Raw genomic sequence first — 13,238 nt, 5'->3', positions numbered from 1 at the left:
CGTGCTTCCCATCTACCATTGTGGTGGTGCCTGTAATATACTAAACAAGTATTAGTGATTCATATTCATCTACTGCAATCCAGAACTCATGATGTTCATATTTTCTTTTGGAGTATCACCTTGCAACACCCCTATACTTTGATACACCTCTTGAAAAGCCACTGCTCTTTCTGCAAGTTAAAAAGAAAGTGAAAATATGAGTGAAGTGATCTTGGTAATTCTCTTAAACCAATCTTGTGAATTCTATCTATCTTACCTCCTTAAAGTAGCCAAGTACTCTTCTTCTGTCATAGTTTGCATGATCTCAATCTCTTTCTCATAATCTTATATCTGTAGGAAGAAGCATGAGGATATTAGGTCATAAATAATTTGCATTTAAGCTTAAGCTAAAATAGACTATCGCTTAATAGGGAATATCTATTACCATACCGGAAAATTGGTGAAAGTTGATGTTCCCCAGTACTTAAGTGCAGCTAAATCATATGCTCTAGCAGTAGATTCTTCTTCATCATATGCCCATGTGATAATATGGAAGATTATTTGCCTTTTCATTATTGAATAACAGTTACCAAAGTAAAATCTTGGCTTGTGTACTAAGCTACTTACCAAGGTAAATTGTAGTCAAAATAGTCAATCCCAATCCAAGTTCCAAAGACAAAGTTTGAGGATTGTGAAAGGAAAAATTATGTCAGAAGAATAAACAAATTCTTGCCTAACTAACAAAACAATTGACATAAAACCGGTAAAAAAAAAAGAAGCTGCCAATACCTTGCTTCCCTTTCTTCCTTTGTGTTATGCTCCAAGAGAGCTTGTCCCATAAGTGATCTCAAAGGCTAATTTTTGTATTCTTATGGTTCGAACACAAAGACACCCGATTTACAGGTCAAAACATCTAGCCTTTCAACGAACCCTATATAGGTGATCTAGTCATTAACTAATTCACATTTTCCTTTTTTCTTTCTTTTTTATAAAAAGCTAATTCAATATACTTATCATTGACTATTTTATAAATATGCTAACATTCGAACAAGAATTGAAAAGAAAAAAAATGTGATGATGATGATGCGCAATCAGACCTGGAATGCCTTGTGATTTGATACAATCCTTCTAATTGTTGTAATGGTTGTTATCCCTAAAGAACTAACCAAGACTCTGAAGATGCCCATGCTAATGCGAACAACATATGGGTTAGATTCTTCCTGTACAAGAATCAATTTCACAGGAGTTAAGGAAAGTCATGCTGCAAAAAGAGTATTAGTGCCTCTCCATTTGCAGAAGAAAAAATTACCTTCTAAAAATCATCATTTTTTCGCAATGGTTCCATGGACAACTAATGAAATGTTAAATGTTGTGATCTGCACTCAAGATTTGAGGAGTGTCACGCCAATCCAAGAATGCATAAATACTTAAAAGAAAAACAAAAAATAGAGTATAATATTGGAATATTTACAAATAGAAACAAGCAAGAAATTATCACTAAAACTTGCTAGCATGCCTTTCAAATAGGAGAAAAAAACCAAGCTTAAACTTAAGCAAAAAATTAGCACTATGTGCCTACAATTTTTGACAACTTTAGTGTAAATGTTGTGGTTGATGGCAGTACAGTTGACTTTGGATTATGGGACACTATTGGTAACTACTTTTCTAATTTTCACACGTAAGAGAAATATTTTTTATGCCATTATTATTTGTCCAACTGTTTTGTCCAAGTTAATTACTAGCTTGATAACGTAAAATTCAACAAGCCAGATAAAAAATATACTACATCAAACAAGAACCTATATATAAAACCTTGAATATGGATCATCTGATTGATCTCGGTAATCCCAGACCAAGCACAAGATTTCTTTTAATTCTCAAAGTTCTTCACACATCAAATTTAGATTTAGTTAAATCTAATACTTAATCTTGAATTTAGTCAATTTCAAATAAGAATATAATGCACAACTAAAATTGAATTCTTCCTATAGCATGTCATATAGAGATCATTAAACAAAAGGATAAATTTAGTTTAATTGTTGAACATAAAAGACACATGAAAAACAGCTTACTTTTTCCACCTTGGCAGTAACTTTCGTAGCATTGTCATATAATTCTTCTCTGACAGGTAGCTGCTTGAGATTCCTATCTTTAAAATCCTATAAATTAAGATTAAGAGATAATATAATTGGCTGCCAACGTATTGATTCTAGAAACTATAATAATATTATATACCTCAAAAGAAGCAGCTTCTCCTCTGAGATACTTCTTTATTTTCATATCTAACTCATCAATGTACTGAAAAGCAAAACATAATGTAAAGTGTAAAGAATAAAATTAGATAACAAAATTCAAAAAAACACCACGGTGATATGTAACACAGAAATAAGCTTTGTCAAATTGCTATATTGCCAATACATTCGGGAAATAATGATTAAATAGTAGAACCCAGTGTTACACGAAAATGATAATACCAATTCGTTGCAACAATTCCTAATTTCAAAATTCAAAGTTCAAAATTTTAATGAAATCAAGTTCAGTTAAACCTAACTAGTGGATATTATCAAATTTATGCAGAATTTCACATCAAGTCAAATGAATCACATTGATCAATAAATCTTACTATGCAGAGAAGCTATGATAATCAAGCCAATCACCGAGAAAAAGTGGATGACGATGGCTAGCACTCTATCACAAAAACGACGAACAATTGTAATGATGATCTCTACCACTTTTGACCTCCTGGTTCCTCAAGTTCTGAATCCTCGAGTCCACAGCTACAAGTCGGAAGCAATTTCAATTGAAAGAGTAGATCTGAGGACGACGCAGCAATGGTGGCTCTGGAACTGGAAGACCTTGGCAACGGTGGTGATTAGCGGATATTTTATACACTTTTTGGCATTATTTTCCTAGTATTTTAGTTATGTTTTGTTGAGTTTTATTATGTTTTAATAGGTTTCAGTGAAAAATTCATATTTTTTTATTTTACTTTGATTTGTTGTGATTTATTATGATTTCAAGTAAATTCTGGCTGAAATTGGAGAGTTTTGGCAAAGTTCGATTCAGATGCAAGGAAAGCGTAGCAGATGTTGTCAGATTCTGACCTCCGTGCATTCAAACGAGCATTTCTGGATCTACAGAGATCTAAATGACGCATTCTCAACAGCGTTGGAAAGCTACTTCCAGGGCTTCCTAGAAATACATCATGGTTTATACTTTTCTTCGAAGGAGACTACCCATATTGGGCATTGAACGCCCAAATCACTCTTCTTGGGGCGTTGAACGCCCAAATCACTCCCTTCATGGCATTCAACGCCACCCAAGGAGCACAAGGCAGCATGGACAACCCCCTAATGGGCGTTCAACGCCCATTCCTCAAGTTGGACGCCAAGCTCAACCCAAGCACTCAACCAAAGTGGGTCCAAGAGTGGATTTTCGCACCTTTAGTCTAGTCTATCACATTTTTGTACTTCTTAGTTATTAGGCTAGTATATATAGGCGAAGATCACCCATGTTTAGGATCTTCATCCCCTCAGAACAATTGATACTACTTTCTGTACAATACGAGCAACTAAACCTCCTAGGTTAAGGTTAGGAGCTCTGCTGATTCCAATGAATTAATACAAGTACTTTTCCATTCCAACAAATGTTTGATTCTATTCTATGATGCATTGTCACTCTTCATCCTTAGAATCTCGATTCTACATGAGTTACGAGTCCTGACCCGGATAGTATTGAACTACAACTTGATGATGCATCACGGGTTCCAATAGAATTATCTGGGCTAATTGGGGTATGTGACATAAAATCTCGTTAGTCTGGGATAACTGAGGTTCCTATGGCTCTAAGGGCTAGACCCATAAGATCATCAATCTCTAATTTGGAAGATCTGACCTTGTCTGTGTCGTTTGAGTAGGATCGTCAAGAGATTGAGTCACGTGTGCTTCATCCTGTCCCAGATTGATCTAGTCTGTTCGGATGTTTGGTCTAGACCTGAGGAGATTAGTGACCATGACCATTGGCCTAATCACTTACAGCCTTGCCATTGAATGAATCATTCATCATTGGAATAGTGGGTATGACGTATTAATCCAGAAGAAGAAGCATCTTTAAAGCCTTAACTGATCCACCATTACTGTCTCTACACCAATCATTTATCGCTTTTGTTATTGCTTGTTTATGCGCTTACAACACCCAACAACTATCTTTCTATTCGCCTGATTGAGATCTGCAGGATAACCACAGATTGCAGGATAACCCACACCCACCTGAGGTATTACTTAGATGACCCCGTGCACTTACCGGTTAAGTTGTGCAGAGTTTAATTTTACGCACCAAGTTTTTGCTGCCGTTGCCGGGGATTGTTTGTGATTGACAAACTAATGGTTGTCTTGTTCCTTAGATCAGGTATTTTTACTGTTTTTCTTTTGATGTCATGTGTCCGTCTTCAAATTTGGTGTCTTTTTGTGTCTTCATTTTCTTAAATTTTTGAAAAAGTGTCCTATTTTTCTTCTTGGTATTCGAACTGTTCTTGCTATTTTTCTTTGTTTGATTCTGACGGAGGAAAATGGCGGTCTAGAATTTCTCAATAACATCGCGTTGCAAGTATAGTTCTAAACTAACAACAATCCTCGTTCAACGTTTAATTTGTTTGTCACTTAAACAAACCCAATAAAAATAACCGAAGTATTCAAATCTCGGGTCGTCTCTTAAGGAATTGCAGGGAAGTATGCAATTATTGGCTATGAAAAGATATCTTTTGGGGTTTTTGTAATAAGAGACATGTAATGTAAATAACGAGAAAATAAACAAACAACTAAGAAAAGTCCTGACAAGGGTTGAGAATTGAAATTTATATCCTCATTATCATTGTCAATTGTGATGGTAATTGCATTTTGCTCTCACTTAGTTAACCTCTAACAATTGAAGGAAAGTCAAGTGAACAAAATCAACTTGAGTTCACTAGTCCTAATCAAAGATTAGATTTATTGAAGCTCAAGCCAACTAGCGACTTTCAATCACCAATCAACAAGAGACTTTGACAATTCAAGAGTCTCCGAATTACCCAATCCAAGCCAAGAAAACAAAAATCTATTTTAAAACCCAACCAAGCATTTTATCAAACACTTGGAAGATACAAAACAAAAACATAGAAAATTAACACGAAATAGTAAAATCTAAAACTAACAATTGCAAGAGAACAATAACAACAAATTAAAGATAACGACAATAAACATAAAATACCTCAAAATGCATTAAAAGGAAATTGGAACCAAACAAGGAGTCATGAACAATAAAGCAACAAGGTAAAGGTAACAACATATAAACTAAGGAATGCAAAGAGATAATAACAAGAAATTAAAAGAGTAACTTGAATCAATATAAGAAGTAGAACCTAAACCTAGATGAAACTGAAAATAAAAGAAGAAACCCTAAAACTTAGAGAGCCTCTCTCTCTAGAATTCTACATCTAAAACCTAAAGTGTGTGAATGAATGAATGATTGATTGATTGATTATTTTCCCAGCTCCATCCTCAACCTCTTGTCTTTATTTTTTGGCATGAAACTGGGCCAAAATCAGCCCAGAAATCGCCCCAGCATATTCACTTTAGTGCAGCACGTGCCGCTAGTCACGCGTACGCGTGGGTCACGAGTACGCGTTAGTCATGCTTACACGTCATTGAACGACGCTCCTGGTTACGCACACGCGTCATCCATGCGTACGCGTCGAAGCCAGCTTCTCAAATCTTTAGTTCTTTGAGTTCCTTCCACTTTTGAATGCTTCCTTTCCATCCTCTAAGCCATTCTTGCCTCATAAACCTGAAATCACTTAACACACGAATCACGACATTGAATGGTAATAAGAGAGGATTAAAAATTAGTAATTTAAAGGCCTAGGAAGCATATTTTCAATCATAGCACAAAATTCAGTAGGAAACTTAAAAACATGCAAATTATATGGATAAGTGTGAGAATAGTGGATAAAATATACTCAATTCAGTACAAAATAAACCATAAAATAGTGGTTTATTAAATTCTAAAAATTTTAAGTTTGGTGTCTTATTAGTTGTCTTTCTATTTCTGTTTGAATTTTTATCGTATCTTTCCCTTTTCAAAAAAATTTTGTTCTCCCGTCTTATTTAAATTTCAAAATTCAAAATTCAAATTTTAGAATCCAATTTTCAAATTTCAAAATCAAATTTCAAAATCTTTTAAATTTTAATTCCAATTTGGACATTTCACTAGGAGTTTTATACTGTGACATAGAGACTTCCAATTTTTCTTGCTTATCGTTTGTGTAAGCAGAAGCAGGAAAAGTCCACTATGGACCCAACTGGGAATACACCACCCAGAAGAACCCTGGGGTCTTATACAGCTCCCACTCCTGACTTCTATGAAAGAAGCATTTGCGTACCTCCTATTTGAGCAGCAAACTTCGAGCTCAACCCACAGCTCATCACTCTAGTGCAGCAAAACTACCAGTTCCAGGGACTCCCACAGGTAAGGGTGGCAACACTACCCCGCCCCTACCCGCTCGGGGCGGGTAATTACCCGCCCCGAGCGGGTAGGGGCGGGACGGGTACCCGCAGGGGCGGGTTAGGGTTTAACATTTTACTACCCGCGGGTAGGGCGGGGCGGGTTTCATGCAGGTTTTTTGTCAGGCGGGGCGGGGTCGGGTAGAGCAAAAACCTGCCCCTACCCGCCCCGTTGCCACCCCTACCCACAGGAGGAGCCCACAGATTTCCTTGCAGATTTCCTACGGATTTCTGACACAGTACAAGCTGAAGGGATAGACCAGGATGTCTACCGGCTGCTACTATTCCCCTTTGCTGTGAAAGGTCAAACAAGAAGGTGGTTAGATAACCAACCCAAGTCCAGCTTGAAAACATGGAATATGCTAGTATACTTTCCCCCAAAGAAGTTAACCCAGCTCATACTGGATATTCAAAATTTCAACCAAGAAGAGAGTGAATCTCTCTATGATACTTGGGGGAGATATAGAATGATGCTGCGAAAATACCCCACAGAAATATTTTCAGAATGGGTGAAACTAAACATTTTCTATTATGGACTCACCAACAGAGCCAAGATGTCCCTAGATCATTTTGCAGGGGGTTCTATCCACATGAAAAAGACAGTTCAAGAGGCTCATGAACTCATTGAGACCGTCGCCAGTAACCAGCATTTATACTCATTTGGTGAAACTATAATAAACAGAGAGGTCAAGGCAGTGTACACTGAACCAGACCCTCTTAAACAGGATGAATCATTAACTCAGCAACTAAGCTCTCTCACACAACAACTGCTGAGTTTGCAAAAAATGTTGCAAGAAACCCGTGCCTCGAACAAGAAAATAGAGGCACGGCTGAATCAGGCCAAACAACACTTATCTAACCAGATAAGAGAAGAGTGCCAAGCCATCCAGTTGAGGAGTGGAAGGACACTAAACAGCCAATCTAATGACGGTGAGAAGCAAGGTGAAGAGGGAACGCCAGAAAATAGGAAAACAACATCCCAAGGTATAATCCAGGGCGTTGAACTCCCAGTGGGGAGCAATACTGGCGTTCAACGCTAGGAAGGGAGCAGCCTGGGCGTTGAACGCCTAGCTAGGGAACCACAAGCAGGTGTCCATTCAAAGAACATCCCTCTTAAGCCAGCTAGTACCCCTCAGTCTGGTATTATAGACACACCCCCTCTGTACCTCTCAGCATACCTGAATACAGAAATAGAATGCCTTATCCTCAAAAACTCTGCCAAGCGGAAAAGGATAAGCAGTTTGCTAGATTTGCAGACTACCTCAGGACATTGGAGATCAAAATCCCATTTGCAGAAGTCCTTGAACAAATACCTTCTTATGCCAAGTTCATGAAAAACATATTAAACCATAAGAAGGACTGGAGGGAAGTAGAGACAGTCTTCCTCATTGAGGAGTGCAGTGCAGTCATCCAAAGGGACCTACCAGAAAAGCTCCAAGATCCTGGAAGCTTCGTGATACCCTACAACCTGGGAGACGCCTGCACAAGGAAGGCTCTATGTGACCTTGGGGGTGAGTATCAATTTGATACCTTCTTCACTAATAAAGAAACTCGGACTGATCCGAGAAGTCAAGCCTACCCGCATATGCCTTCAAATGGCCGACGGTTCGGCCAAGTTTTCATATTAAGCCTACTCTGAGTGGTGGTAGTGCTTCACTTGAATTGAATTTGATGATGATGATGAAAAAGAAGTTGGAGAAGAAGGTGAAGGAAATAATAAAATGGAACTTTAAAAGAGTAAGTCAAAGAGGCAGAGGTGGAGGGAGAAGGACAGAGATCGGAGTCGCTGATGAAAAAGAGGAACAGAGAGGTGACAAAAAACAATGAAGTGGTGGATCTGAGTGTAGCGGCGGCGAAAGCGTGTGCAGCGTCGAGAATCAGAAAACAAGCACAGTGCAGGGTAAAACGAGTGACCACTTCAAGAAAACACGTCTATTGCCACGCTTTTTGAGCTACCACCATGCTTTTGAAAGAGTGACCTCTAAAAGGGTGGTGGTTGCTCTATCGCCACACTTTTTTCAGCCTATCGTCACGCTTTTTTTTGCCACTCTTTTTTACAAATTGTCACTTTTAAAAGCGTGGCCGTAGGTGAGAGATATGGCCACGCTTTTAAAGCGTGGCTATAGGGAGAGATACGGCCACGCTTTTAAAGCGTGGCGATAGCCTTATCAAATTATATAAAAAAAAAAATCCTTTTTTTGACTTTACCTTTATCACTACACTATAAATTTTCAGTCATTTTTTATTACCAAACCAGTATGCAATTTTTATTATAAGACAAATTAAATAGTAATTACTGACATATATAATTTTTGCTATAATTGTTTTATACATTAATACTCAAATACAAAATAAATCTCGAGTTCAAAACTCTAATTTCTCAATAAGCTTTTCAACTTGAGCAAAAAATACAATGCTATCCAATACTTCAATTAGCTTACCAAATTTGACAATCATTATACAGATTTACAAATCTTGGTAGGTTCGTTCCTTCCCTTTTGGCATTTGAAACATCATCAGACCTGAAAGCCATCTTAGCAACATCTGTCTGCTCTGGCACTGCAGGAAGAACTTTGTCCACCACAATCACCTTCCCATCATTCGGTGTATGGTTCCAGCAATTCTTTAATATCTTCAAGCATTCTTCGTCATCCCAATCATTAAGTATGTTCTAGAAATAAAATAATATAATCTAAGAAAACTATGGGATCAACTCAATCATAATATATATAGTTTTCTTAGAATGCCTAAATCCATCGTTTTTAGCTAATCAAAATTCTGCCTTGGTTCCTTCAAAAGCATTGAGAGAGAAGAAAGGGACAAACTTGAATGATATACATGCAAGCACAAATATCCAAACTCAATTATTGTAAAAAAGGCATTTCCACTTAAAAGGGTCATAGCCAAGAAGAAGAGAATTAAGGAAGGAATACCAGTGTTGTAGAGGCTCTCAACTTTAACTTGGGCACTCAGACAAACTCCCATGCTAGAAACAGGTTCCTCAATTACTGAATCCTTGTTTGTTGTGTGCAGATTACAATTAGAAACAATTTCCAATCTGCCAAAGAAGTACAAAATCTGTTACCAGAACAATCATCAAGACAAAAGCAGTTTGAAGTACCAACAAAGGTATCCACTATAAATACTGTACAATGCCTATCAAACTAATTTTTTACTTTAGCAGATTGGAAGTACCACTGCGCTGAAGGATCTCGAGTTTTAGAGTAGTAGAGGACTGAGATGTATTTCCTCATCTATTTTCGTTAAGGAAATTAAACATGTGAGTCCAGTACAAATACTCAAATAAGGTGAATTTAAATCCTATGGCATACATAATAGCTTGAAGTGTTCTAGTGCAGAGACACCATTTAATCCTATGGCATACATGTGTGTAATCAACTCCTTCACTGTGATATCTTTATACATTGCAGGATTCTCTTCTGTCACCAACTCCCTTATTGGTCCATACACTTTTGAAATCTCAGGTTGAAGATGCTGTCTAAAAAAACATGCAACCGAAACTCGCGGACCTGTTTTTCGAGCCAAAACTCTGTGCTTGGAGCTCACAAACTTATTGTTTGTGATTAGCTGTTAAAAATGATGTTGAAGCATTAAATCACATAGCCACAAAGCAGTGTGTAAAAATATCTATAAAAAAGTTGATAAAATAATCACTACCTGCATCATATCACCAAGGTTAATAATGAGAGCACCAGGAATGGGAGTGATATCAATCCACTGGTTTTCATAGAAGATTTGAAGTCCACCAACTTGGTCTTGTAGGAGAACAGTGAGGAAGCTAGAATCCCAATGGCCACTTGTTCCCATAGTGAGTTCAGGCTCAGGACAAGGAGGGTAATAATGATTAAGCATGAAAAGCCCTTCTGCATAATCTATGTCTTTAAGATAATTGGGATTAAGGCCTAATGCTTCAGAAAGCAATTCAAATAGAACTAGTCCCAATTTCTTAACATACTCTGCATACTTAATTATTATATCTCAAGGAAATTAGATTTCACAATCATGAATAGCTAGAAAACACAAAATTCTTATCAGACTATGGAGCAATTATTTCAATTAAGTTGTGGTGACCAAGTTTACTATAAGACTCTACATTGTCTTATCAAGCTATGAATAGAATACTTCAAGAGGATCAATCTCACCAAATATTATTACTGTTCACTTAAAAGTCACAGCAGCTCTTCTGGGTTTATTTTATACACTAAACTTACTAATAACTAATATATTTGGTATCAAGAACTAAAATTAACTGTTAATGTATAGTTCAGCTTATGAGTCTTTAAGTTCTTGAATGTGTAGGGTCTGTAATAAGTTATAAAAAAACCTAAGTAGTTGTAGCAGTTAGGTTGGCTTAGCTTTGCTTAGTACAAGTGTATATATATACCTCTGCAGTGTAACTCTTTACACACTTATAAAAGATCTGAATGACAATTCACTTTATACAAAGATTAGCTCTCACTCTTTCATTTGATTCTTCTCTATCTCTTAAGGTTTACATTAACTAACTACTAGTATGTTGTTGGAACCACTAGCATGATGGAATTCTGTACTATTCTTTCAACAAATAGAAAGAAGAAAGTAGAAACCATATGTACCTGCAGATTGAAGGGAGTTGGAGAGGATCAAGAGGTCTTGGAGCCAATACACAAGTGAGTGTATCCCTCCAATTAACCGCAGGTGTTGTGTACAAATCAAAGTTGGTGTTGTAATACACCATCCTTGAAATATCACGTGAATAGATCTCTCTCTTCACCTCAGGATCCTGCTCATGAAATCTGCGCGCCCCATCAATCATTTCTCGGTACAACACATGTGACTTCAAGCTACTTCACTTCAGCACACACGACGATACAACAATTGAGAGTTCAATTTCTTGGGTTCATCGTCCTCATCATCACTAATCTCTTTCTCGGTCGTCTTCTCAGTCCAAAGATAAATGGGATAACTAATGAATTCCGAGTGCTTCTTCACAAGATCCTTAATCCTCCTCTCCTCCAAGTACTCCAGCTGTTAAAACCAAAGACAATATCAATCACTCAGCCATCATCTCCATTGCAAGCTCAAATTAAAGCAACTTTCAATTAAAAAATACCTGAAACATTTTAAATGTTCCCCTAAAGTTTAAAAACTAAGCACGCACTTAATGAATCAAATTGATGTGCAGACCTAAATGTGTTTCTAAATAAATTCATACAGAAATAATTATGTTGTTCCTTACACTCCTAAGATTCCGATTTCCACGTGTTCATAATTATCCATTATTATTTTTTGTGTCCTTCGAACTCATTGCAACAAAAACTTCATATCAAATATTACTATTGGTGAATTATATAACACGTCAAATAACCTATTAACCCAAACATATCCACATCATATAGATAAAAACACCAATCAAAGAATACATATCCAATACAGAAGAAAACGACAGCAAAAATATCAAACTTCTGAGCTAATAGAAATCAAAATGGGGCTGAGGTGTCTGTATTACCTGATCCTCCTTGAGGAAGAGGGTGATTTTGGTTCCTCTTCCGAGTTGCTCCCCACTGGTATCCCTGGTCACAGTGAATGAGCCACCAGCCTGGGATTCCCAAATGTACTGCTCATCATCATTATGCTTAGTGGTCACAATCACCTTCTCGGCAACCAAGTATGCAGAGTAGAACCCAACACCGAATTGTCCAATCATGCTGACGTCAGCACCCGCCTGCAGCGCCTCCATGAACTCCTTCGTCCCAGACCTCGCTATTGTTCCCAAATTATTCACCAAATCTACACACACGCACACGAACAAATCAGTAATCAAACTCAAAGAAACAGCACATGACTAAATACAGAACAAAATTGGAAGTGCATTTTACGGTACCTGCTTTGGTCATTCCAATTCCGCTATCGATGATTGAGAGTGTCTTGTTGGCCTTGTCGGGGACGAGACGAATGAAGAGCTCCGGCTGAGCATCGAGCTTGCTCTTATCAGTTAAGCTCTCGAATCGGATCTTGTCCAATGCGTCGGAAACGTTGCTGATGAGTTCGCGAAGGAAGATCTCCTTGTTGGAGTAGAAAGTGCTGATGATGAGGACTTAACCACCAGGCAGCCATGCTCGGTGGCGGCAGCCAGATCCACATTGTCGATCCCGACGCCGGCCCTTCCGACAACCTTGAGCCTACCGGCGGAGGACTGAAACACCTTGCGCGTGACCTTGGTTCCACTCCTGACGATTAGCGTGTCGCAGAGCGAGATCTTAGTGCAGAGCTCCTCAGGGCACGTTAGCAAACTCCTTGAGCAGCTTGAGGCCCGCCTCGCCGAGCTTCTCGACGACGAGAACGGTGGGTTTTGCGTCGAGGCCGGCGGAGACGAAGACGACGAGGTGGCGGGCGACGCGGCGGCTGGAGCGGAAGAGGTGAAGTTGAATGTGAGTGTTAGTAAGAAGAGTAGAAGTCTGAGCGTTAGGGTTTTCAGAGCTCCATGATTTGCTGAGTGTTAGGGTTTTCAGAGCGTTTAGTGTAATAGTGTTGTAGAGGAGAAGAGTAGAAGTTTGATGAGTTAGTGTAGCGCGTTTGGGGCTTGGAGTTCCTTTTTTTCAGTGGAAACTTTTTTGCCACGCTTTTTTAGGGGTGCAGAGATATTAGAAATGGGGACGCTTTAAAAGCATGTCAAGATCAAAAACTTTTCGCCACGCTTTTAGAAATGGGGACGCTTTTTTA

The 13,238-nt window shown here is 38.2% G+C and overlaps 1 protein-coding gene and 2 pseudogenes across 3 annotated transcripts in view; all 3 read right to left on the bottom strand.

The window, feature by feature from the left end:
* Positions 1–3,396, bottom strand: part of LOC107641825 — a 3,863-nt pseudogene extending 467 nt beyond the window's left edge.
* LOC107643522 (1-aminocyclopropane-1-carboxylate oxidase homolog 2) overlaps positions 1–12,216 on the bottom strand; it is a 30,743-nt gene extending 18,527 nt beyond the window's left edge. Inside the window, exons 1-6 of one of the 3 annotated variants that reach the window (XM_016347198.2) lie at positions 12,025–12,216; positions 11,132–11,543; positions 10,194–10,515; positions 9,901–10,103; positions 9,449–9,573; positions 8,775–9,186 (exon numbers count right to left, since the gene is read on the bottom strand). In XM_016347198.2, the coding sequence (XP_016202684.1) occupies positions 9,176–9,186; positions 9,449–9,573; positions 9,901–10,103; positions 10,194–10,515; positions 11,132–11,331 (861 nt within the window). In that variant the 5' untranslated portion in view covers positions 11,332–11,543; positions 12,025–12,216 and the 3' untranslated portion in view covers positions 8,775–9,175. Of the gene's footprint in view, positions 1–8,774; positions 9,187–9,448; positions 9,574–9,837; positions 10,104–10,193; positions 10,516–11,131; positions 11,544–12,024 lie in introns of those variants that run through there. The other 2 variants (XM_021123449.1, XM_021123450.1) reach the window with 2 other exon arrangements.
* Positions 12,061–13,238, bottom strand: part of LOC107640516 — a 1,636-nt pseudogene continuing 458 nt past the window's right edge.

This window comes from Arachis ipaensis, chromosome B05 (genome assembly GCF_000816755.2).
Source record: "Arachis ipaensis cultivar K30076 chromosome B05, Araip1.1, whole genome shotgun sequence".
NCBI classification, from domain to species: domain Eukaryota; kingdom Viridiplantae; phylum Streptophyta; class Magnoliopsida; order Fabales; family Fabaceae; genus Arachis; species Arachis ipaensis.
Note: the sequence above shows the minus strand (reverse complement) of the source record. Positions and strands in the feature narration are given on the sequence as shown.